This window comes from Abramis brama (assembly GCF_963993115.1).
Source record: "Abramis brama genome assembly, chromosome: 5".
Classification (NCBI taxonomy): Eukaryota; Metazoa; Chordata; class Actinopteri; order Cypriniformes; family Leuciscidae; genus Abramis; species Abramis brama.
In genome coordinates this window covers 48,186,603-48,213,947 of record NC_139967.1, presented here as the reverse complement: position 1 = coordinate 48,213,947, position 27,345 = coordinate 48,186,603, and the positions used below count along the sequence as shown (strand labels likewise).

The following is a 27,345-nucleotide window of genomic DNA, read 5'->3' as shown; positions in this document are numbered from 1 at the left end:
CGAGGTACATCCCAAACCGTTGTAAACACCTACTAAAAAGTAGTTCCCCATATGCATGTAATGAATCCAGTAGAACTACCCTTTAGTTATTAGCAAGCATGGGGCAGGAAAACTTTATGGTTTTAGTTAACATTTTTTTGGTACAAACCTCACGGGATATGACTGGGAGATCCACATCCATCAAAGAGGCCAATGTGAGACTCTCTTAAAATCAGTAACAAGATGTGAGGAGGCGATCGGTTTAAAGACACTAGTAGATTTGTCACAGGAGAGAGGTAAGGATAGCGTTGTGATCGATCAGATTACATGAGCATGTTCCTCTCAAACTTTAAAGAACTGCATTTGTTTCCTGGATGTAGTTCAGTATGTCTCAGCATTATGTTGTTTTGATGATTGAGGAACCATACATCATGTGTTTGCTTTACTAATCTATACATGAGAGTAAATGCTAAAGCTAATTTAGCACAGTTTATGACTGCTCTTATAAGCACAAGAGTGGCTTCAACTCTTTCCCCACCACAGATAGAATTTTCCGGAAATCCATGTTTTCACTGTTATATGGTAGGGGGCGCTATAACAAATCTTATAAAATATAAAAAAATCTCTGGATCAAAACAAAGGCAAAAAAAAGAAAAAAAAAAAGAAGCAATAAACAAGCAATAAAAGTCTTTTTCTCAGCTTTTTCTTTTTTTTTTTACAAACTTACATTCAAGTGTTGATAAAAAAGGAATGCATGAAGCTAGATGAAAATGTTGTTTGTTTGTTTGAAAGCAGAGGATCTGTTCTTTCTTTTGAATTATTGCATGTACAGATATTCATACAACACAATATTCTGGCGGCCATGAAGTTTTTGTGGAAAAAAAAAAAAAAAATACTGCAGGCAGGGAAAGATTTAATTTTGAGTCTTTTTCTTTTCTTTCTATTGAGAGATCCATCTTAAACTTGAGACTTCTCTGTCTATCATTATGAAACCAAGCCCTCGTAAATTAAATTGCTCAAGATTAATTTAGAGGCTCAAATATATCCCTCCTTTTTTCAGTGCACATTCTCATTCAGAGATTGATCTTTAAGGAGACACAAAAGGGTTATGTGACTGAAAGCAGGTAAGTGATGATCAGTCATTTTCAGTTGATCAAAGTTCTTGCTTCTACAGCCGTGCCAAGTCTGTGTGTTAAGAGAAGAAATATCTGTGGTCTGTTTCTTATTGTGAAGCATCTCAGGGACCAAAGCAGTGGGTTTTCCTTAATCAGACTTTCTGTAGTGAGTAAAAAAAAACAAAAAACAAAAAAAACAGATATATATATACACTTATATATACACTTAGACCCTTTGTGTACATAGAAAAAGTCTTAGATCTTTGAGTTCAGCTCATGAAAAATGGGGGCAAAAACAAAAGTGTTGCATTTGTAATTTTGTTCAATGTATATATATATATATATATATAGTAATTAATGTTGTATGCATTGTTAGATTATTCTGCTCGCCTATACCAGTGGGGGGTTTCAACCCTGTCCCTGGAGCCCAAGTTACTAGCATGTGTTAGCGCATTGCTAGCATGTTTTAACAAAATGATAGCATGCTTTAGCACGTTCAAAATGTTTTAACAAGCTGCTAGTGTGTTTTAGCACTTTGCTAATATTTCTGACATGTTTTAGCATGTTAGCATTGTTTAACATATTGCTAGCATGTTTTACCACATCACTAGCTTTATTTAACACATTGTTTTTAGCATGTTGTTAACATATTTCTTATGATTCAGCATGTTAGTATGTTAACTAGGGCTGTAACGATACACCAAAACCACGATTCAGTTCGTATCACGATAGATTTGTTTTTCTATCTTTGAGGAAAAAAATATACTTTTTATTAAATAACATTTGAACACCAAAGAACAATATTAACTATTGAGCGGTGGTGCTCATTTAAGGGACCTAAAGCGCACCTAAAAGCTGTCACAAATCGGCAAAAGTAATGATTATGAATGTCAAATATAGCAAGGAGACATTTCAATTGTTTATTAATAAACAAGTGTTTTCTGTGTCAAAGATGATGTTGGAGATGCTGACTCGCGATCTTCGCAGTAGTGAACGCGCCAGAGAGATGCACATTTCACACGGATTACATAAGCAGAGAGCAGTCTGTTTTCTTTCGTTTTGAATTGTTTTGCTTAAAAGTAGGCTACACATTTCAAACTTTCTATAGATATATTTCTCAGGTCTGTGAGGTAGCTTATACGCTGAGTTTCGGTTCATTTAAGAGACGAGCTCCAGTTCACGCGCCGGCGCCTCCGTGTCCTGATTATATTGCCTGCTATATTTACTTCTTACTAAATCCAGGCAATTGGTTGATGAAACATTGATTAAAATTAAGATACAATTAATGCAAAACGAAATTCACTTTAAAGAAAGGCTTTCTACAAAAACAAACTTAATGAAGTGGTCAAAATCATGTCTGCCCACTCGATATACTGCGCATCTTATGATCTTACTCATGCTATTCACTTTTCATATAATCAAAATAGATTAAATTAAAAAATAAATAAATTTATTTAAACATAAATATGGAACTAAATCTTTCCTTTAATGGCTGGGCTACAACACGTTTAGCCTACAGTACAGATACATTTAATGTCGGAGCGGGATTTGAGCGAACGCCGTCTTACCGGTGAGCATGTGGGGGGAGACGATTTTCAAACAATCATCGAATATTATTTTACCTGATAGGCCTATGCCAATCCTTAATATTTGGTGTTTAAAATGCCTATTTGAGGTCTCTGTGAAAGTTTAAAAGCAGTCTTTTAGTGCCTCTTTCAGAGCGGTCATGTCCGTAACGGAGAACTGTCACATTGTTTTTTCCTCATAAATGCGACCACGAAAAATAAAATAAATGGAATATTTCATGTTCTGTGGAGAGCCAATTCTTCATCTGGTGGGTAGTATTATTTTTGGTTTGCGCAGTGTAATTCACAGAATTACTAAAAATTATTTTTGCCACCTAAAATTTAAAGATTTTTTTGTGTCACGTCCGTTACAAGCATGTGTTCCCTTACCCTGGTAATCCAGAGTTCTTGCGAGAGCACAAGTTGAATTTAACTCAAGTTGAGTTGAACTCTGGTGTCGAATAATGATGCTCATTAAATATGCCCCTCGATCTGAGCTGCACCAATCACATCGTGTTATCTGATATAGGCGGGCCAGAGGCGAGCTAAACAGATGACGACAGCGCTGTGACGTCGAAGTCATTAGTAAACATTGCAAGATGGCTATGGATGAATACCAGTTGTTTGAAACAGCTTTGGCCGCTACAATGAACGAGTTAGACTTGGCTTTTTATCTAAAAGAGGAACAGAAGACGGCGCTCGAATCCTTCCTTTGCAAGAAGGGCGTTTTTGCTGTTTTGCCGACCGGATACAGCAAGAGTCTAATCTACCAGTTATCTCTGCTGGTAGCTAAGCGTATGGGGATCTGGATACGTCAGCCCGTGTATTGTTGTGATTGGTCGTAGTGTTATACAATTGCGTGCAGTGAGATTTTCAAATGCATGCTTGGTGCCGCCCCTCGAGCTGGGCGATTTTCATTAGTCGACACCAGACCATTAATCTTTCAGATTTAGGTCTGGATTTCCAGGCTAGTGTTCCCTCATATTTAAATATAAAACGCATGTGTAGACTGATATTTTTGTCTGGACTCCTTTATTAAGGGAGTTTGGATATATAAACAGACTTTTCAATATATTGCTATTAAATGCGTTTTCTGAGAATTTATATTTCAAGTTTTGACTGCAAATGTCACGTCCATAACTCTGGAATTGATAGTAATTTAAAAATGTGGTAGCATTGGATCTGGATGGGAAGGATGACTCTGGGAGTTGGAAGGAGTGTGTCGCGATTCACACCGCGACACAGATCGTGGATCTGAGTATCGCGATTTCGGTTTAATATCGCGTATCGTTACAGCACTAATGTTAACACATTGATAACTTTTTAACATGTTGTTAACATGTTTTTTTTAATGTTTTAGTATGTAAGCATGTGTTAACACAATGATAGCGTTTTTTTTGCTAACATGTTTCTTACATGTTTTAGCATGTAAGCATGTGTTAACACAATGATAAAGTTTTCGCATGTTGCAAACATATTTCTTACATTTAGCATGTTAACACATTTATAATGTTTTGTTGATTACATGTTTTTAAATGTTTAGCATGTTAGCATTTTAACACACTGATAGCGTTTTCGCATGTTTGTTAATGTGCTTCTTACGTTTTAGCATACAAGCTTGTGTTAATGATGACATTTTAACATTTGCTAACATGTTTCTTACATGTGCATGTGTTAATACAATGATGTTTTACATGTTGTTAACATGTTTCTTACGTTTTAACATGTTAGCATTAACACGTTGATAATGTTTTAACATGATGTTAACATGTTTCTTAAATGTTTATGTTAGCATGTGTCAGAATTGATAATGTTTTTGCATGTTGCTAACATTTTTCTCACATGTTTCTTACATGTTTAATCATGTTGCTAGCAAGTTTCTGGCATTTTATAACATGTGCATGTTTTAACACATTGCTAACATGATTTAGCTAAAGTAAAGGTTTTAACCTTTCAATGAAACTCTGTGGGATTGTTCATAGATTCGATCACTTTTTTATTTTTTAGGAAAACCATAAGTCTGATAGATAGGACAAGTTAGTGTTATAAATCTGGTCTCAGTATAAGAAGCAGCAGCACCTTAAATAATAAATCAGTATATTGTCTTTGTCAAACCAACATAATAAATGTAAACATGCATGAGTGCATTGAATTGCTGATGTTCCATTAGTCACAAAACAGCAAACAACCATAATGTTTGCTAACATTCATTTCTTCAGGAAATGTTTCTTTAACATTCAATTACATGTTCAGGTTCTTCCAAATTGGATGAAACCCAAATATTTTATATTTTTATATATTTTTATATTTATCTGATTATTCTGTTCATTTTTAATGCATGTCAACTCGAAAACTGCATTTTCCAAATCCAAATCCCACACACCAATCCCTAAACGCTGGAGTGGTCAAAGAGTGGACGATACCACTGAGGAGTTACCAGTGCTTTATTTATACACAATACATGACGGAGAAATAGTCATTAATTGTTCAAATAGTGATACATCAGATATGTTTGCAGTAATCCAGAGCACCAAAATATAACTTTACAATAAGATTCAAATTGTTAACATTAGTGCATTAAACAACAGCTTATTAAAACAATTGCAGATTTTTTTTTTGTTCATATACTGTTCATTGTTAATGTTTTTTCTTTCCATAATATATTAGCTAATGTTAATTTACACCACTGTAAATGTATTATACATAGGGATGAATATAAACCCAGATTAATACATTCTGTAAAACTGTCATTGTTATTTCATGTTAGCTATTGCATTGTAAACTAATGTTAACATATAGAAGCGTATTGTGAAGTGTTACCCCAAAAAACAAGCATGTCACAACATATATCATCTATGGAAATGTGTATGCACCCTAAAATGCATCTTGTTTCTTGAATCGAGATATCAGGTAGAGATATATGTGTGAATTCTGATGGAAAGACATCAACTCTATCCAGGAATCCCCTCAACTGGATAGAGTTCTACATTATGTGTATGAATCAAGCAAAGGTCAAAATATTGACAGAATTTTGGTCATAATTTATTAGCAATGTGAGGTCAAGAGCAGACATGGCCAGCATCACCATCACCAAACACAGATGGGTTTAACAGGCACAAACACATCCGTTTCAAGAGAATTTAAAACACTGAAATTAAAGGACACTTGAAGTACAAGACAGATGATGTATATATATATATATATATATGGTGCATTTCAAATTTAAATAACTGTCATAAACGTATCGTTGTGTCTAATGAATCTCTTTAAATATACAAGGCAATTTAACTGGTACACTTTTTCACATCACTATTTACATCTTCATAATTGAGACATTCATATTAAACCGTTATAAAACTCTTGATACAATTCCATTAGGTTTTTTTTTTTTTTTTCTTTCACACCATCCAACCATCTTTTCAAAGAAATATATGTCAACTTTGAGGACTCCCAATAGGAAGAAACTCTGACTCATCGAACGCTGATGTTTTGCTGTGTTTGTCCATATTTTGACACCTGGACAAACACATCGGCAGGCCAAAAACAGCGACGTGTGTTCTTCACCTGTCCAGTGCTGATGCATGTGAGCTCTGGATGTTTCAGATTTCAAGAGACATTCGAAATGTATACAGAAGTTGAAATTGCAAGATATGTCATGATCCCATTCTCCTTTATGCCATAGAATAAATGTACTGTGTTAACAAACAATTACATACATATATTACAACATAGAAGTTACAATCATGTCTCGACTGCATTAGTGGCAGTATTTCCAGAGCGACTGAATGACATTCTGTGACAAAAACACAATTTTTCTCTTAAATGACATTTTGTTTTCTATTTGTTTGTTGCAACAACAAAAAAAAGAGAGATTATTGAATATATAATTCTGAACTATTGTATTTGTTCTTCAACTTTAGCAATGGATAAAATAATAAACGAAAGAAAAATAATACAAGAGCCCCTATAACTAAATTTTACATTTATAAGACCATTGTACAAATAACTTACATAATAAAAAATATAACTTACAAAAGTATAACACTCTTAATAAATAGTTCTACTATGTACACTACTATATGTTGCTAATAGACGCAAATCACTAAAATATGGAAGCAGCAAACATTACAGGCATGAGGTACAGCAAGAAATCCTATGCATACAGTAGTGTGTGTGTGCGTGCGTGCAAAAGTGTGTGTGTGTGAAACATCCCACTGAAAACTTCATTAAACAAGCCAACAGACAGTTTTAGACCTGCACGCTTTGAGGGATTGGAGATGCATGAAAATGAGGATTTGCTGTAATTCCACTCTGGTATTTTTGATTGGTGATTTGCACGCAGTGATGGAGAAACATATAACAAGTGTGAGAAGAGTGAGAGAATGACTAAAAAAGGAAATCTCGGGCAGTTGGCCAGTGCATTTCAGCAGCATTGAAAACAAAACTGGGAAAAGCATTGTCTGACAGGCCTGTCCGTCACGCGCTGTCAGCGAGTTGGCAAGTTACTTGATGTTTGTGTTAATTTGGCAATGTGGATGCTGATCGGTTTTGCTGTCCATCTTGGCAATAAATGCTGACTATTGGTATCTTGAGTACAGTTACATCATTTCAGGTATTTGTTCACCCAAGAATATATAACAAACAAAATATTCATACATCATCACTATTATAAGTTTTGTACTCTCGTGCATTGTATAGTATTTGCTTTTTTCCTCTCTGTGAAATATTTCCTACACTTATTTCATCTTTGGGCGCTGTAGTTCCTTAATAATATTAATAATAAATCCTTCAACCTAATTCATGAGATGGCTGACTAAACAAACAAACAAACAAATAAACAAGAAAAAAAAAAGACATCAGATCAACAAAAAAAAAAAAAATGCTAACACAACATACATAAAAACATACATACATACGACCCAATTAAAGACTTATTTTCCACACATAAATATTAAAGCCAGTTTTCCATGATCCCAAACGCTTCTTCTGACAAGGCATTTCAATCCAATAAAATTGCGTCCATGTGTCGCATTGCTCCGCTGTTTACAATAAAACCAGACGTGGAGCAAGTGGAACCACAATAATGATCAGTAATCAGAGGCATATGATAATATCATACAGTAATAAGGAACATAAAACACCACAAACACATTCCCTCCCAATTTGTCCTGCCGTACAATAGCAGCGATTTTAGAAGATTTGCCTTTCGTTCAATGAGCTTCCCAAAGTGCAGCAACTGAGGTCAAAGACACAAATACTGACTACTGGTACATACGATTATTATTATTTATTATTATTATTATTATTATTATTTTTATTTTTTTGTCTTTTTCACTTTATTGTTTCTTTAGAAATATAAATGACTGCACATGTGACACTGCAAGCACAATAAAAAGAAACTACTGACTTCTGCATCTCATGATGAAGTCTTTATGCCATACATACGAAGACTCGATAATAAACGCATAAAAAAATGATATGGTTGTTTGACTTTCTTCAATAAGTGTTGCTTCCATTCTTTTTTTTTTCTTTTTTTATTTTATTAATTATAAATGTCATAAAGTTATTATACTTTAACTACCATATCTACAATTGCACAAAGTGATGCCCATTATTAAAACATTAGGCAAAATAATCCTTAATGTTTTAGCATGTTTTCCATGCCAATAAAACAGCCGTGAAAAGTGTTTTAAGGGCCCGATAATCAAGGATAATATCCATTTTCTTCAGCCATGGCCCGATCGCACTAAATTCATAACATTAAGGATAGAGGACAAACCTTATCAGAAACAGTTGTTCAGTAACACTTTACAGTAAGTTTCCAAATGTTGTATCTGTTGTTATTATAATGTAATGGACCTCAGCTAACATGAACTAACAATGAACAGCTGTATTTTTTATCAACTTATGTTATCAAAGATGAACAAATACTGTTTCGTTAGTTCATGTAACTAACAGGACCTTATTGTAAAGTGTTATTGGTTGTAATCTGCATAAGCGTGAAGTTTTGTGAACTTTCCAGCAGAGGAATACTACAATAACTTCTTTCTTTACCACGTCTCACGATTATGACTGAACGAACAGCCAATACAAGGGGACATCAGTATAGATCAGTGGTGTCAAATCCAGATCCTGGAGGGCAACTACAGTCTTCAGGAGCAGGTCTGACACACCAGTCAAACGTGGAGATTCACAGACGCTGACAAACTAGACAAAACATGTTAAGGCCATGAGGGGAAGAGGTCTGTTTGAAGGAAACGTTCACAGTTGGCAGCCAAAAAAAACACAATGTGTTTATATACTGTATACACCGCCGGCAAAAAAGAAAAAGAAGAAAAGTTGCTGTTTGGAGTCATTATTGCAGTGATTATTAATTTCAGGTAGACTTTACAGAGACTTACAGAGTGCTGGACTGACCAAAACTGTATTCAAATTAACATTTACTTCCACATCAAGAGGTGCATCAATATTTAGTCAAGATCTTGTATTGACAATGCAAGAGTCCAGCACTCTGTAAAGTCTCCTCCAGCACATCCCAAACACTTTCAATGAGTTTAAGATCTGGACTCAGAGGAGCAGATTCATGTGTGAAAATGATTCTTCATGTTCCTCGCAACCATTCTTTCACAATCTGAGCCTGATGAATCTTGACATTATCATCCTGGAATATGGCCATGATGTTCTTCCTACACGGCTGTTTAAGAAATGAAAAGCTACGCACTCCATCAATTAGGGTTAGAAGAACTGCTGCCAGACATATAACATGCTAGAAACATAACAATCACTGCAATAATGAGCCAATCATAGACTCTTAAGCAACTTTTTTTTATAATTTTTTTTGGCCGGGCAGCTGAAGTAAATGTTTCTATACATTAAGTAATAATAAAGATTTGTTTTATGGTGATTTTGCGTATATAAAGTCTTTCTGATTATGTTGAAGATAGAAGCGTTTTTATTTTTATTTAATTTTTTTTGGCAGCACATTTGGCAGCACATCCATGGCACAAGCGCCCGTAGCATTTTAACTCGTTTCAAAAGGGCTAAAAACACTTTCAAGTGTTTAGAAAGTTGGCACGTGTGCGGTAAGTTACCTTTTAAAAGTGGTTTCGACTGGCAACGTTCACTGACATTAGAAATAGTGTGAAAGGGTCTCCATTGCGTTTCTGTATTACATTATCAGGGTCAATTTAATAATGAAAAGTACCACAATCGTAGTCCATTGTGGTCTTCTGAAGCTGATGGATTTGTGTGAGGAACAGACCAAAGGTTAGATTTAAGCATGACACCTTTGGACGTCACACCACGGTTTAATGCCATTGGTTCCCATGGGTGTTGTAACCGGAGACTGACATTTGAGAGCGGCAGCAGATGGAAAGATTCTCTTTGAATAAAATCTTCGATTTCAGTCTCTTCATCACACAAAGCTACAGCTTCGGAAGACAGCTTCCATGATGCTTTTAACTCATTCTATGGACATGCTTATATATGTGTTTTCACACACAAAAATGCATAAATATAAATGGAGGGTGAGTAAATGATGATGGAATTGTCCGTTTTTGGGTGAACTAACCATTTATATGAAATAAAAGGTTAATGACAACGGCCTCTACATTCATATATTGTGTCTATTATGCATTCTGACCAGATGAGTTACAATTCAGCACTGGCGTGGCGCTGTGACGGGAGGTGTTCGGTCATTGGCGGTTATATTGATCAGAGGTAAGTGTTAAGGCAGACTGACGACACACTGGATCATGGCCTGCGTATTCCTGTTGTCTGTTGTTTGACTAATTAGCAGCAATCGTAGCAGCAACAACAGCAGCAGCCATGCTAAAGAAACCGATTCATTCTCACCTCATTTATGCACGGATCTATCCGTGTGCATTTTAAATAAACCTCAAATCACAATTATTTCATAAATAGTGTGCGGCGGGACCTGCAGCCGTTCCCCGTTGCGCATTTATATTTGATGGATTTCTGATGGTTTCGCTGTAGGAACATCAAAAGAATCAGTGATCAGTCTTTAAAAATGGCCTGCGATCATGTGATTGCTTTCCAGCCAACCGTACCATCCTTGTTTTGGGACCAAGTCCGCTTCACAAGGGACGACTGAGGTCACGTCCTAAAACACGACTGAGACGAAATAAAACAAATCAAACTGTTCTTTCTTCTTTTGAGATGATGCTTTTTTCGGCCTTTGGTCAAATCACATCACATCTACCTCTCGTATTTTTCGTCCTGGTTCACTTGCTTTCGCTTTGCATTATTTTTATTATTATTTAATTATTTTGTTGGGGGGGGGGGGGGGGGGCGTGAGTGATGTTGATGCTTCTACACAAACCAGCTTCAGTCCTTTTTTTGGGGTCTTGGCATTGGGATCCTTTTCCAAACGTATTGTATTGTAAGAGATAGCAGGTAGACTTGGACTTGGAAAGGATGAACAGCTATAAGAGGAGAGAGGTACAACTGTGAAGCAGCAGCATTTCTGGGAAGAATATCTAATCCTGTCCCAGTCCACGCACCGGCTTGGTGGAGCGTTTTAACCAAGTGAGTGCAAGTGCTCGCCCTTCCGGTTCTCCAAGGCATTGGGGTCCCGGCAAGCGCACTCTCTTCGGATGTCACAAGACATGGGGAACGGAATCACCTTGAAGGAGAAAAGAAAAACACATGTTGGTCAAGACATGCTCTGCACTTGGACTTGAAAAATGTATGAGCCCCTTGGAGGGATTGAAAATAGAATTTGAATGGCGTTTGGCACTTGACGTCACAAATGAATGTTGGCAGTGCGTCAGTGACACCAGCTGCTGTTGTGCGTCTCCCTCGAGGCAGGACTCAGATGCTTTTCGGGATAAACTGCATCTCCAGTCGCTCAAAACCAGGACCATATGTGCACTTCGCATTTGCACGTTAACTTAACCATTTGTCTTAGAGGCCGAGAAGACTGATTTGTTCATGACGTGAACTTGTATGCCAATTTATCTTGGTGCACAACAAAGTGGATTTTCTAACTCATAGCATCGATTATGGAGTAACGTCATGTCTATTTGTACCAGCGAACACAGTTTCGGATTTCATTCTGACGTGACTATGTAAACCATTGGTAGGTTGAAATGTAGCTCATTGTGATTATGATAATGCAATTGTGCTCATAATAGGAGTAAAGATATGTGTAGTACTGCAATTTACAGGTAAATTAGCTTAAACCTTCCTGTAAGAAAAACGTAGTCCATCCCATTGTACAAAACAATCGACCTTGAAACAAGTTGAAAACTCCATCAATATTACAGTAATATTAAAGGGGTCCTATTATGCCCTTTTACGAAGTCTTGATTTTGTTTTTGGGGTGTACTAGAATATGTTTTCATGCTTTCATGCATTATTTTTCACATATTTTACATTATTAAAACTCTTCTCTCCCCAGTCTGGTTGAACGCGTCATTTTCGATGAAGCCCCTCCTTCTGAAATATGAAATGTGCTGTGATTGGTTAGCTGGCCCCCGTGTGTTGTGATTGGCAGCGCTTAGCATGTGTTCAGGAAATGTCCCACCCCTTCATAACTGCGAGCTCTGGTGAGATGTAAACATTAACGATGGCATCAATTTCAAACCATTTCGAGCCCGATACAGACCCTGACAATATTAAGAAACAACAGATTTCAAGGACAGACTTTGCAAGCACGGATTTCACAGGACGTGTATGTGTAGAGTGGTATGTTTTTTTGTTTTTGTAATGTTCTTATAGATGCATCATATTTGTCAGAAAACTATGGTAAACTATCACAAAACAGATAATTTTCCTATGGGGCGGTGAACAGTCTAACAAAAGCAAGAGCTTACAAAAGCTACAGTAAACACTACATCAATACTGTAATGTTAGTTAGCAGGCTAGCGGAGGCAAAGCTTAGCCCTTCCTTTACATCATAGCTATCATAGCAACTAATCCTAACTTAATTCAAGATTTATTTTGTTAAATGATCTTGATAAATTTCTTTTTAAATTTCAAATTTTCAAGTTGAAAAGCTTTTCTACTAATATTTATAGTTTAATATATTTGTAGCTTTATTTCAGTTACAGAAAACAACTTTTAATAAGGATCTTAAGATACGTCTACTGGATAACAAGACACAAGTACTGATGAAGAAAAAGATTTTTGTTGTGTGAGAGTGCAGTGATCCAGACGGAAATTGGCATGTATGACTAAGTAACGAAAACAAAACATGTTTGTGTGAGCAGCACTTAGTCTTTCCTGTGAAGCTTTTACAAGCATGAACCGGACACATATCAAAACCAGCCGTCATTGCCCTGCATGGCATTTCCTGTCCAACCGTGTGCCTTCCCTCACGTTCCAACACATTCAGATTGGCTTTTGCTAACCTTGCTGAAAAAACACCCTAAGGTTGTTTACTGGCCAGGATGGGAAACCAGCTGACAAGAGCCTCAAACCCCATAAAACAGATCAACCATTTGTTATCAACGAGGATTGTTATCAACCACCCTAATAAAGGTGTGCTGTAGTTGTCATAACTTCTTTTTCAGTCTTCCCTCCCATCTCACGACACACAACCTTTCCCAGTTCTCGTTTAGCACCCTCTCTTTATCTCACCATCAGACTAAGATGTGGGTGGCAAATTTAACATGGTTTCCTTTGCCCTTGACCCTAGGGTGGCTGGACCAGCTGCCACATCTGGGGCTCATCGATGGTGGCTGGGAATGTCAGCATGGGGCAGAGGCCAGCGCAGAGCACACACACACACACACGTCACGGCGCACGACCCCCCCACCTCAGCGGGGCTCCTGGCAGAACGCACGTATGTGTCAGACTGCAGCTGAAGGGGGCTGGGGATCGGGGCGCAGACGGAGAGCTTCAAAACAGACCAGAATAATGTTGGTTTGCACTGAGGCTCAGCCGCGTACGTCACGGCATTTGTAGGACCGTGATTTATTACATTCAAAACTGAGAGAGAATTTGAATGGCATCTGTTTATTGTTTGAGAAACAACGATAATTTGTTTTACTCTTGCTATCGTAAGATTATTCATCTATTTTTTTTTATGAAATGAGAAATAACAGTTTCACTCTGCTTGCACCGTAAACTCAGAGAATGATCATTATCGTTAACTAAAACTGAAACCATAAAAAAAAAAAAAAAATCTGTATTTTAAACAAAATAAACATTTCTTAACCTTTTTTACTTAAGACTTGTTTTGTAATTAACTAGCTTTATTGCAAATCTAACAAAAAGTCTAATTTCTTAACATTAGTTAATGCATTAGTTATGAACTGACTATGAGCAATATATTATTACAGCATACTATATGTTACCCTTTGTTAATGTTAATTTATTAAAATAGAACAGTTCACTGTTTGTTAATGTTAGTTCACAGTGCATTAACTAATGTTAACTGCAATTAACTGCTCTTAAACGCACACGTCACTACATATTCTTTAGTAATGGTTTAAATTTCTACATGGCCTGTCAAACATAAATAGGCCACAATTAGGCTGATGAACTATACTAAGCAGGAAATTAGATTATTCCGATTATTAATATTAACTCTTTCCCCCGCCATTGATGGAATTTTCTGGCTATCCATGTTTTCACTGTTATATGGTAGGGGGCGCTGTAATGCATCTTCTGAAAGACTAGAGAATCTCTGGTTTAAAACACATGCAAAAAGCCGAAACAAGCGATAAAAGCATTGCTCATGCACGCTGTAGTCTTTGAAAAATAAAACATTTTATTCAAAATGTTGTTGTTTTTTTATAAAACTTTCACACATTCAAGTGTTGATAAATGCATAAATAAAAGCTAGAATAAAAAGGTTTCTTTTTTTTGTTCAACAGCAGATGCTCTGTTCTATCTTTTAATATATTGCATGTTCAGATATTCATACAACAAAATATTCTGGGGGCCATTAAAGTTCTGTGAAAATGCAACTGTGACTGTGACTGGCAACTTAAAAAAAAAAAAAAAAAAACACTGGCGGGGAAAGAGTTAATAAAGTTAACTATGGATTGAACATTGGTTTGTTGGTGCGTCCGTTGCATTTACAACATGCTGTCCTTCAATTCAAACTGGTAGTCGTGTTCAGGCCATTAAACGTGGAAAGTCAAGGGAGGCACAGCCTCAAGTCTCCGCTTCGATAGGGGAAACCTTGTTGTGAAAGTCTCGGAAAATCTCTCACCCTATTTTTTTTGCTGCAGAAACAGCAATCTTGCTCCAATCTTGCACGGTTGGCACTTCATTGACACTTTTCCCTAAAACAGCTTAGATTAAAGGAAAGAATTTGGGAAAACTGAAAAGCTCATTTGGAAATGTGGTTTTATAGCCATAAACTTTGCAGGGCAAAAACCAGCATGCGTTGATAATTATGTCTTATAAAAAGGTAAGAGACACACATTTGCTCCCGCCCGACTGCAGGCCGGCCCCTGGAGGAGTTCCCCTGCTTCCATTTATTACCTTGGCACAGTTTTGGGTGTTGGAAATGCAAACAAGAACCCACTGAATTCAGGTTGTCCCTCATACATCTTAAAAAGCCACTGAGAATCTGAATTTGGTTGTTTAGAATTGTTGGTTTTATTATTTTAATGACACTTGTTGTGTTATTTTAATGTACAATGGAGTAGACTGTAAAAGGTTATTGGAGTATGTTATACAATTATTTATTTTTTTACTTTTACTACTTTTTATTCTATTTTTTATACTTCTACTGCAAACTGTCATGTTTAATTCAATGTGTTAAATGCTGTTTTCTTTTTGTGAAATGTACTGGCAATTTCAGAGTGAATGGTTTCAAAGTAAATCCTACACCAAATTGTATTCAGTGTGGAAGGTGCAAAACAAGCTATGTGTCGAAACGCAATGGTTAGGGATTTGTTGACATTTCTAACCATCCATATGATCATAAGTAAAAGGCAAAACTGATCCACTGACACCTAACATTACAAGGTCACGTCCCTCTACTTCACCAAACTTTAGAGCTAAAAATTAAAACCTAGCTTTTGACTTGTTTAAAAACCTCCCATTCTCAGGCAGAAAGCAATCTCCTCTAAATAAAACCGAAGGCTTTCTCTTTCCTAGCCCTAATATGCCCACTGGCCTCCTTCCTCATGCCAGCAGCTTGTAGTGATTAGTAAAGCGTCCTGCAGTGACCTTAGATGCTGTTTGACTCGCACCTTCAAAGTCCCTGAGAGGAATAATATACAGCCAGCCATCCAGAACATGTTAATACGCAAACCTTTCAGAGAACACGACGAGAGCACGGCAGGGTGAGATAAGGAAGATAAACAAACACACAAGCAGCAGGGAAGTGCCTCGGCTTCCTTTGCTTTAAAGTCATCGTAGCAAAAGAGAGGGTCGCCCAAAGCGAGACATACCTCATTGAAGAACATGGCCAAGAGTCTGGCTGAGTCAACATTAACATACGCATTTAACTATGCATTCATCTCCGCATTATATGTAGCTGTTGGAGCTTGACAGATTTGGTCACTATGAAATGTCACTGTATGAAAAGAACCAGGTGAAAAGACTTACTGAAAACAATAGCATACGTGTTTAGAACGACAAGAGGGTGAGTGGATGGAGAAATGTCATGAGTATCGCTTCTATCACGATTATTCCAGCACGCAAAAATCAGTCAGAGCTGACTCGCGTAACTGAATTTAACATTACTCTCAGTGATGTCAATCTCGAAATTTAGCACTGCTATATAACGTTTACCTATCTGCACTTGAACTGATGCTGTCGATCACAATGGGTGAATTATGATGTGTATATCTAGATTAACCATTCATTTACATCGGGAAATGTATATGGTCACCAAACAGGCTTTCCAAAGTGTGGAAGCTGGTGACATTTTCTAATGAAATTTCCCCAATTCAATCAATCCTTCCAAACCTCATATTGTGTTGTTTAGGATTTATACAGGACATTGCAGTACATTTTCATGGACACACTGATCCCCGCATATTGGTCTTCCCAATTCCAGTCGCTCTTAAAACATTTCAACAGATTTTATTCCTCGCAACCCTCAAGAAATCCTTGTCTGTTCCTGAGAGAAATGAAAATCAGGTGGTGAGGTCACAAAAGTTCTTGGTTGGGATGACTAGGAGCAAATTTCAAGGGACAACAAACAGTCACATACTATCTCTAGTGATTATCACGTCAAAATACTCCAGGAATGGCGCAGAGAAGTTAAGTGCAATTTGAAATCAGAGGCTCAAAACAAAGCAGACCGCCGCTTATCTGTGCACTAATGCGTGAACTCCATTGATCTGCACTTGTGTTTGTGGGCCTGACCAGGAAATGTATGAATGAGTTTGGGAATTTAAACAGATAAAGATAAAGTGGTGCAAATATAGGACACATTTGTGGGGGATGTGGTGAAACTCCTGGAGCTAAACACCAGAACTCAGATTCCCCCTCATCACATCCAACTCTGGCAATCCATCCATCGCAATATGATTGCTTCTTTCAGAGTTATTTTATACAGTTCTTCCCTAAACCCTGGCTATTTCCAGGGACAGGATGTTTTGCAAAACCCTGCTGATATAATTTGCTTCAAGGACTGCCAGGACGCTGAACTAGGCTCAGGATGCCAGGTGATTCTCCTATCAGTTGCCAATTTTCCCAACATCAGACACAGACTCAATCTTTTGAGTACAGAATATTGTTTTTCAAGGGTTATAAGTGGGCATTTTGTCCTTCAAGTTCCCAAAGGCCACTAGATTATCTAAAATGAGAAATATTTACAACAAAGTTTCTCAAATAACTATCAAACGAAATGTCCATGTGCATGACGTCAGGAGTGAGCAAACTGATACTGTTACAATGCAATGCAACGCAACCAAAAAGCTTGAGCTCATCAAAAGATGACTTTATCTCGTCCCATTCTGCTGACGTTCGCCTGCCAAGTGTGTGACATACTATCAGAAAGAAGGAGGCACCAGCAGTCTGGCTTATAGCTGGAGAACAATTTAACCTTCTATCAACACTGGCGCATGGTCAACTCCCGCTAAGATCCCTGTCTGCTCAATGACGTCGGCTGCACATTGTGAAACTCCCAAAAAGCATCCTCTTGTAGGCTGGATTCAATGAATCATCGCTGTTCATGCACTCACACTCGGACCATATGCCAAAAATTTAAGACAATGACAGTACCCAGAGCCGCCTAACTAACCAGACAGGGAAGTTACCCACAGTGACTTTGAGAGTAAAGAGAGCAATTACTGAAAAAACTATTCTCAAATAAAGCCAACGCCACATAATTGCTTCAGACGAATGAAAATTTTGAATATTGTAGCTGCGCATATAAAACATCAAATACATTTTGATTGGCTGTGATTTCACGGAATATTCCACGAGCTCAGAGCAAATACGTGTACTAGCGGACTATCTCGATCACGTGACACCATAAACTGCGCTGCGAGATCCAATGAGAAGAGCTTGAATTTGCCACTGCATTCTCCTTTAAAAAACCCAATGGTCCAGTTTCACAGAGAGGGCTTAGACTAAACCGGGATTAGGCCTTACTTCAATTAGGGCATTTAAGTAGCTTTTATAAACATGCCTTAGAAAAAAACATTACCGGTGTGCATCTTGAGGCAAAACAATGGCACTGACATATTTTAAGACATATCAGTGAAAGTTACTTCCATTTAAAACAGCTCAAATATGCATTTTAGTCTAGCTTAAGCCTCATCTGTGAAACGGGGAATGTCTCGGATTAAAACTAGTTTAAAGCCCAATGAAACAAAAGTATTACAAGGGTTAAGGAGAATAATTACAGTATTTATTTGTACGGAGCCCCTAAATGGTGGTGGGAAAAAAAGATGGGAGATGTGAGGAAAAATAATAACTCACTGATTTTGCGTTCTCTCCCAAATGTTTTGCATTCCCTCCAAGAAACTTTGCATTTGCTTGCAAAACCTTTTGAGCTCTTTGTGAGCGAACGCAAAGTTTCTCGGAGGAATGCAAAACATTTGCAAGAGAATTCAAAAACACTGACAAATAATTTTTCCTCCATCTCTTTTTTTTTATTTCACCACCATGTCCTTTTAAGGACTACGTATATTTGTTTTTTTTTAGCATTTGTATTTATACTAAATGTGTTGTAATTTCATAGTTTTGTAGAAACCAATGTACAAATTTCACTGATATTTCACTGTTCTAACAGAATATTCAAATTTTATGCTTTAAAAATAAGGTATTTATACTATTTTACATATATCACTGTTGTTAATGAAAGTAAATTTTCATCTGCACCCAAATGCAAGCTCGATGCTTTACTGTCAAGTGTGCATTTCCAAGAGACAAAATGTGCAATATTATTAGTTACTGCACTTATTTATTAAATGCAATAGTGATTTTATGATAATAAAATAATCACCATCTGTAGAACCTTGTGGCATTGGTGCCATTGCTCCGTTCAGTGTTTGAACTGAAAGCGAAAATGATATGCCAATTCCAAAGATATCTGATTTTAATATACAGCTGTGTGGATGTGAAACCAGAAACCAAACAATTGTTAAAATGTGTTGTCAGTTGTTGTGGCTTGTTAGGACGAAAAGATAGATGGATAAGATGGGATTTATCTCTTGTGCATTTTATGCCATTACCATCATGTTGAATATTAATTGAATGTGTGTTGTCACTGGTAAAGGAATTCCAGTGTGTGAAATCTTGGCATTCACACTTTATTTTAGCACTATGCTGAAAATGACACCGCCAAATCTTAGGCTGACAAAAGCCAGTTGAAAACAAGATACAGGAATTCATGATACATGTTCTGTCCTTTTAAAATAATAATTATTTCAGCTGTTGTCTGTCACCTGCTAAGCTAAACATGAAGGATGTCTTAAACTGACTGATCGCAGTTTGTTTTTACAAGTGGTTTAGGGGCAGTTTTATCTTAAATAAATGATACCATAATAATAGACAAGAACTCACTCAACCGCTCTCCAGTTCATGTGCAAAGTAATTCTGGGAAATGGGAATGTGAAAAAGTCAAATCAAACAAAACTCTGAATCGCTTTAAAAGATTGCATGCCACTAACCTGGCAGACATTGGTAAATCCAGGGATTAGATTCTCAGAAGCGGTCATCGTAACAACCTGATACTTTGTAAACACAACTTTGCTTTCAGGCGTACTGATAAATACCATTCCAAGAATATACGTATAGGCAGCCAATCAGATTAGAGCTTGCCAGAACGCGTTTACCGTTTTTTTTTGTGCAATAAGTGTCAGACGGTTAGTGGGTAACAACTAGCATCTCATACTTGTCAGTAGCTACTTGCCCATCCAACGTTGCGAATCTAACTTGTGCGCAAAATTGGAATATCACATAAAACATTTGTGAATAAAGCATCATTTCCATCCAGTGAGACAGAGAAAAAACGAAATCTAAGAAAAATTGAAGTTTTTATATATAATAAATGACTTGCGTCTCAGAGCGCGCCAATGAAACGCAATAAACGCGGTCATGTTATCTTGCTATCGGAGGCAGAAACCTGATGTTTGGGAACGCAGTTGTGTAAGAAATTTCTGGAAGGTAATTATACTGAAAAACTTTGATGACAGACTTTGGCTCAGGCATTTCAGAATGAACAAAACTGACCAAATTGAGTCAGTTTCAGTGAGGTTTTGATGTTAGACATGTATAATATACACTGTTGAGAGAAATGTTGCAGACGTGTACTGCACCTTCTTAGTCTTGACAGTGGAATGACAGCAGTCGCCTCCATCGTAGTTGCAGTAGGCTCTGTTGTTGATGGCATCACAGTAATTGTCACCCATGAAAGGCTGAGATAAAAACAGAAAGAGAAACTCAGAGCACCACTAGCATGAGAAATGTAGAGACGCTGATCAACTAAATGCAATACTTAATTGTTTGTGTCTCATAAGTATGGCCATGGGTTCAAGTCATCTTCTCCAACACCCACCATTTTGAAGAAAAAATACTTTTTTTGTACTTCTGATAAAACTCTTACATGAATTAATCATTAATAAGCATAATTACTCAATCTAAAAAGTTTATGTAAACTTATGTATGCACTTATGTCATAGTTTTGACTCTCATAATTGACAGTTTCATTTTTACTATGACATAAGTCAAGATTATGAGACACAAAGTTGACATATTGTAGTCAAAATTATGACAAAACATCAAAATGATGATACTAAATACAAATTATGAGATCAAAAGTAACAATTCTGTCATAAGTCATACAGTATAATAAGTAATTAATAAGTAATAAATTAGTAATTAAATTGTTGAAATTATGTGATTTGAAGTCAGAATTAAGAGCTATAAAGTCAAATGATGAGATACAAAATGTCAAAATTATGATACTAAATCAAAATTATGAGATTAAAAAGTAACAATTCTGCCATAAGTCATAATTATAACATAAAAAGTCAAAACTGAGATATTAAGTCATGTTTATGACGAAAAGTCCTAATTATACGATATACGAAATTATGAGCAAGAAATTCTAAATCATGGGATAAATGATGTGATACTAAGTCAGAATTATGACAAGAATTCAAAATGATAAAATAGTAAGTCATAATTTATATAAAATTAAGACTAAAATAAAAATGGGCTTCCATAAGGTAATGGCCTCCTTCCAAAAGGAATCTTTTCATTGGCAGATCCGTTCTTATCAAGAAAGAGCACATATGGTGTAAGTGAGAATTACTTAAACATTTGTGGAGATCCGTACTACAAACAGATTGAACCAAGTGATCGACAAGCACAGAGGGGAAACAAAGACAGAAAGAGCACTGAACATCACAGTCACTTGTACATATACTGACTTTAGTGTAGAGTTCCTCTACATCTTCATCTTCATGAATCTTCTTGGGCCTCTGCAAATGGAGGTCAAGGCAAGAGTGTCGCCAGTGAGGGAGGGAAGACTCAGGATAGAGAGCCATTTGAGAGGATTTGGACTTTCTTACCTCACAACCTTTAATGCAGTGCAGGACTTCTGGATGTGGGTACCACTTCAGGCCCATGGTGCAGACTATGTGCTGAAAAGAGACAAAAAACAAGGAGGTTTTCAGAAATTCTGAAGTACCATCGCCACCACAAAGTGGCCAACTACAACTCTTCCTTCCCATGTAATGCCCGTGTGACGTATCCCGATCGATATCACACAGTGTTCGTTCATCAAGGCCAGAGGAGAACTGGTTTCTCCCAAGTTTTTATCCTCCATTTCTGTCACTTGATGGAGTTTGGGTTCTTACTCAGTTGGGGAAACTTAGCAGTTATTGATTTGACTGTCCTGACACTGCCGGATGAATCTGAATAATAACACTATTGTCATGCTTTGCACAATTATTACACTGAATTGAATTGTGCGGAATGATGACACCATTATATCTTGCTACAGCTGCGTTTCAGCAGAATTTGAATCGGTCTCATATTTGCGACTACAAAAAGAAAAAAGAAAAAGGCAAAACAAGAACGTTTACCTTTGCAAGCGTATCAGGTCTGGCCAACTTGAAGAAAAAAAAAAAAAACTAATTCAGGAACCCACCCAGATTAAACATCTTGTGAAATGTCATCAGTTTCAAAACATGTATAATTGCGTGAATAAGTTACGACTGTTTCCAGCATGTTCGTCATCAAGTTAAGGAGAGATATAGGTGTTGAACAGAGAGAGATGTGTTCATATATATATATATGTTCATTAGCTCATGAAAAAACCTCGAGGGTTCAGTGAGGCTGACGTGAGGCTGGCCAAAAGTAAAGGACTGTCTGACCTCTAGAGCTCCTAAACATTCCCTGTCGCGTTAACACACACACACACGAACGAACGCACACAGCACCTGCCTCTTCTTGTGCTGTACCCACCTCTGCAAACTAAGGTATTTCTCATTTCATGCCAGTCAGCAAATCAATGCAAAAAAAGAGAGAAAAATAATGGCAGTGAATGAGAAGGAACAGAAAACACTGAAGCATTTCAGGACAGGTGGGGAAGGGTTCACTGCGTAGTGCTGATAAATAAACTGCATGTGTAGGGGATACTGTGGGTATAACATGAGCAGGAACCACAGGGAACCCTATTTATTGTTTTTAAAGGGATAGTTCACCTAAAAATCTTAATTATAAGACTTTCATTCATTTCGGAACACAAATGAAGATCTTTTTGAGGATCTTTCTGTCCCTCCATTGACAGCTACGCAACTACCACTTTGACACTTTAAAAAGTTCATAAAGAGATTGTAAAACTACAGGTTTATTCTCGTGTTACGCAGTACGTTTGAGCTTCAGCAAGAGGTTTGTTTTCACGAGTCAAGCAGGTTCAGTTTCAGTTGAGCTTCAGTTTATGTTCACTGATCAATGTTTATATGTGAATTAAAGCCTAAATTCAATCTGTGAATCAATTAATTCAAATGGATTAGTTTTATGATCTCTTTACGAACTTTTTGAAGCGTCAAAGTGGTAGTTGCGTAGCTGTCAATGGAGGAACAGAAATCTCTCAGATTTCATCAAAAAGATCTTCATTTGTGTTTTCCGAAGATGAACGAAAGTCTTTTGGGTCTATTGGGTTTGGAACGACATCAGGCTGAATGACAGAATTTACATTTTTGGGTGAACTATCCCTTTAATAGACACAAAGTACACTACAAGTGCATTCAATACAATTAAGTGCACTTATTTTCCACATGGCCTCATTAAAAAAAATTTTTTAACCCCACCCCCCCAATCAATCGTTTCACAATCAAAATCAATTCTGCCCAATATTTTCTTTCTTGAAAAACACTAGACTGCAGAAGAAAAAAGTATTTTACCATCCAGTATGAAGAAAAGACTTCATCAGAAAGAAATCAGTGGGGAAATGTACAGTACATTAATGACAGATTCAGTCCCTCTGCAGTAAACTTGAGCTTGAGTGTTTTCCACAAGAGGACAGTGGTAAATAATGGTGAAGTTCGTGAATAAACCCTTACTGGTGCCTGAAGGGTTCCCAGCCCTTTATATCATATAAGATTCACTTTAGTGAACACATTATGCGCTGATAGCCTGACTGATAAAATGCAGATTGCTTTGTTTCCCTCAGAAAAGCATGCCATCATCATCTGAATGAGCTTGTATCATATTAGACGGCCATACTCTGTTCTCCCGAAGCTCCTGAGATCCCATTTAGCTCTCAGGCCTTTAATAAAGGTTTGGTTTATTAATTAGAGGTTAATATTAGTACTCCCCTCAGCGGACCCAGCATGAACAATCGACTCTGTGAAGAGACGCCGGCATCACGTAAAGGCCACGGTCTGCCAAGGCACCCGAATGCATCAGCAATGTCATTTTGCTGATGTCAGGAAAGCAAATAAGTGAGAAAATAAGAAGAGCTTCTTAGTAGGGCAGCAGTGAAACCTGAAACGAATCGCTCTCGAGGGCCGATTCGTCACAATAAGTAATTCAACCGACTCAGCAGGAAACATAAAACAAAGAAAGTGAGAATGGGAAACGAGACTCTGGATGTGTATGGCTACTAAAGTATACCAATGTACTTAAACTCACTAGTTCAGACTTATGCGCCCTTAGACTTAAGAGACTTATTAGACTTAAAACGTCTAAATACACATTTGTTTTCATCAGCACCTGACCAATTAATACTAGCACTTACCTTTTCTATTCCATTTGTTTTGTTTTTCTGATTTAAAAATAAATAAATTGCTATGTGTACTGTGCTAGACTAACTGAGACTTGTATACTGTTGCCCTCTTGCCTGATTGCTTCTATTGTTCTCCTCATTTGTAATTCGCTTTGGATAAAAGCGTCTGCTAAATGATTAAATGTAAAGCTTGCAGCGGTGTGCAATCGCCAGCTTACTTCTCTGCTTCTCCTGGACGCCTCGGCTGGTGTGGATATATAGGACGTTCTCGCAGCACCGGCCAACAAACACAGCATGACCATTAGCATTAGCGCAGGTGTCAATCAGGGCCCGGGGGTTACGGGACGGATCGTGCCCTTGCACAGCGAGCAGAAGTGAACAGGTGCGGTGGAATTCAAACAGCATCGATTGACACAGGCTGCTGAGAGAACAGTTATTGATCTGACCTCAGTCGACCACCCTGGAACATTTCAGCCGCATCGATTTGGCCTCCTCTTCCCCTCACACTCTGTCTCCAGACTCGAATTACCACCCAGGGAAGATCATATCAATTACACAAATCAATCAGAAACGTGTTGTTTCATTTCTCTGCCGAAAACCGCCTGACTCGACACAAATGCCCATCTAAACACAACAGAAGTAGGGGGGACGCCGATCAGTTTGATCACAGTGAGTTTGTTTACAACTTTCTAGCATCTTCAATCAATCCCAAAATTCCCTCATCTTAAGGTGTGCTCACACTAGTTAAAATTATACATTTAGACCTGGGGCCGTATTCACAAAGCATTTTATCTTACCACTAGGAGTACTCCTAAATCGCACTAAAATATTTTAGCTAGGAGTTTTCTCTTAAAAGTTATTCACAACGCCTTTCAGACCTACTCTTAGTAAAGAAAAATGACAACTCCTAAACTAAGAGTGAGTCTTCGTTGCTATGGATGACGTCATTACTCATGCACGAGCTTGACTGAAGTGACCACCTTGATTGGCTGATGATTGTAATGCGGGAATGATTCCAAACACCTCCCCTACGATGATGAGTGACAGGTGACAGGTCTGAGAATGCGTGCGCTACACAAGTAGTGCGAAGGACGGAAGATGATGAATAACTGAATAAATAGCCTAAATGAATAAAGAGTAAGGCAAAACAAACAGCCTAGTAGCCTAATGAAACATATGGATTGATGCAATATCTTTGCAATATTATTGAATTAATCTGCCACTATATGCCTCTGCCTACGTTTGCAAAGAGAAGAACATTTTATTTTGATTCACAATGAAACGTTACAATTAGTTTACATGCAATGAGTAGCCTAGTTTTGGTTGTTGTTGGTGGCGTTATTGCATCCCTAGTTATGCCTACAATGCAAAATTGTTCCCTCGCGATTGGAGCTCCTGTAGCCGCCGCATACGCCTTTCAAAACATCGCAACGTGAAATGCCACAAAAAGCGGTTTGTGAATAGGTCTTAGTGAGTTAGGAGTCCTCTCGACTTCTTTTAAGTGGGCTTAGGTGCTGCTTTTAGGGCTAAAATGCTTCGTGAATTACTCTTAGTCAAAAAAATTAGGAGTCCTAAAGTTACGAGTGACACGCCCATTATTTTTAGGAGTTGCTCCTAAATTCGCCAGTTAGGAGCTACTTTTAGCCTTAAAATTCTTTGTGAATACGGCCCCTGGTCATTTTTTACACCGAACCTAAAAGAAGAAGAAAAAACGTCTTTTAGGACATATTTTGCGACGGAAATTGTCGAACATCCACAACTATGCTGTGTGCTGCAATGTGTTCGCATACATATGATGGTATATGATGGAACTGATAACACGTTAAGAGCTTAGTAAAGTCAAAACAGTGGCAGGAATCCCTCTGTCACACACACACAAACAGATCTGCTGCGAGGAGACGCGGTTCTGATGCCTGTTTTTTTTTTTTTTTTTTGACCTACCCATTTGGTCTTTTTTCCCACGCACCGATCACCTGCAGATGTGTGATGGTGATTGCCAATTGATTATATATTTATAATAAAGTATATTTTAAATATAGTTTCAATTTATTTATATTTAATCAAAAAAAATGTATTTATTTTAAATATTTATTTATTCATTCATTTATTTATTACAGTTTTTCTCTAGATTAGACTACAGATGATGGGCAGTTGGAGTGTATGATGGGCACAGACTAATGGGCATTTTTAAGCTTCAGGCTATAAATCCGTCCAGTCAATGGAAATCAAACATGTTTGATATTTTAAGCCACAGTTAGACAACATCATGTTTTTATTTTTTATGCATCTCCTAGGTGTTTATATTTCTGAATGAGATTGGAATTTGATCCTCAGTCATTTAATGTATGCAGGTTTTCTCTTTAATCATTAACAAAAAAAAACAAAAAATGTTTTAAAATCTGTTCCAATCTATTCCAGCCTTTTGATGAATTGAGCAAGAAACGAAGTTCGATGTTCCTGCCTGAAAGGTGTTCAGCAAAACAGCCTGAAGACTGCCATCGTAACACCGCTAGTCAAATCCAGCAGTCAACACTGAAACCCTGCAACACTTCTGACAGGTAAATGTATATTAAGTCTTTCTACTAATGCCAGTAACAGGGTCATTGTTTAAATTATAGTGATTACAGATGGCTTTTTAACTTTTATGACTTGGCCTCTGCCTTGCTGTGGTTCAGATGAGTTCAGAGATTACTGTAATCATACCCTGTTTTACCAATGCTAGGTAATTGGGAAAGCCATGCATGCCTGAGCCTGCGGCTAATGAACAGTAATTGGAGGAACTGCGACATTCAATGCAAAGTTACAATCGCTGCATGTGTTCGCTGAGAAATAACAGCAAATTTTGACCTTTTGGGGACTTTTTTTGTGTGCACAGAAACACAGAAAGTTTTGTGTGATGGGTTTAGGGGTAGGGTTAGTTTAAGGGGAGATAATATACAGTTTATACAGTATAAAAACCATTATGTCTATGGAATGTCCCCATAAAACATGGAAACCCAATGTGTGTGTGCGTGTGTGTTTGCGTGTACATTTTGGTGGATAATTTATGAATTTGCTCTAGCAG

General features: G+C 37.4%; 1 protein-coding gene across 1 annotated transcript in view; it reads right to left on the bottom strand.

Moving 5' to 3' along the window:
• Window positions 1-10,951: 10,951 nt before the first annotated feature.
• Window positions 10,952-27,345, bottom strand: part of pappaa (pregnancy-associated plasma protein A, pappalysin 1a) — a 106,522-nt gene continuing 90,128 nt past the window's right edge. The window contains exons 21-23 of the mRNA XM_084114363.1: window positions 21,619-21,690; window positions 20,362-20,460; window positions 10,952-11,303 (exon numbers count right to left, since the gene is read on the bottom strand). Of these exons, the coding sequence (XP_083970489.1) occupies window positions 11,199-11,303; window positions 20,362-20,460; window positions 21,619-21,690 (276 nt within the window). The 3' untranslated portion in view covers window positions 10,952-11,198. The remainder of the gene's footprint in view (window positions 11,304-20,361; window positions 20,461-21,618; window positions 21,691-27,345) is intronic.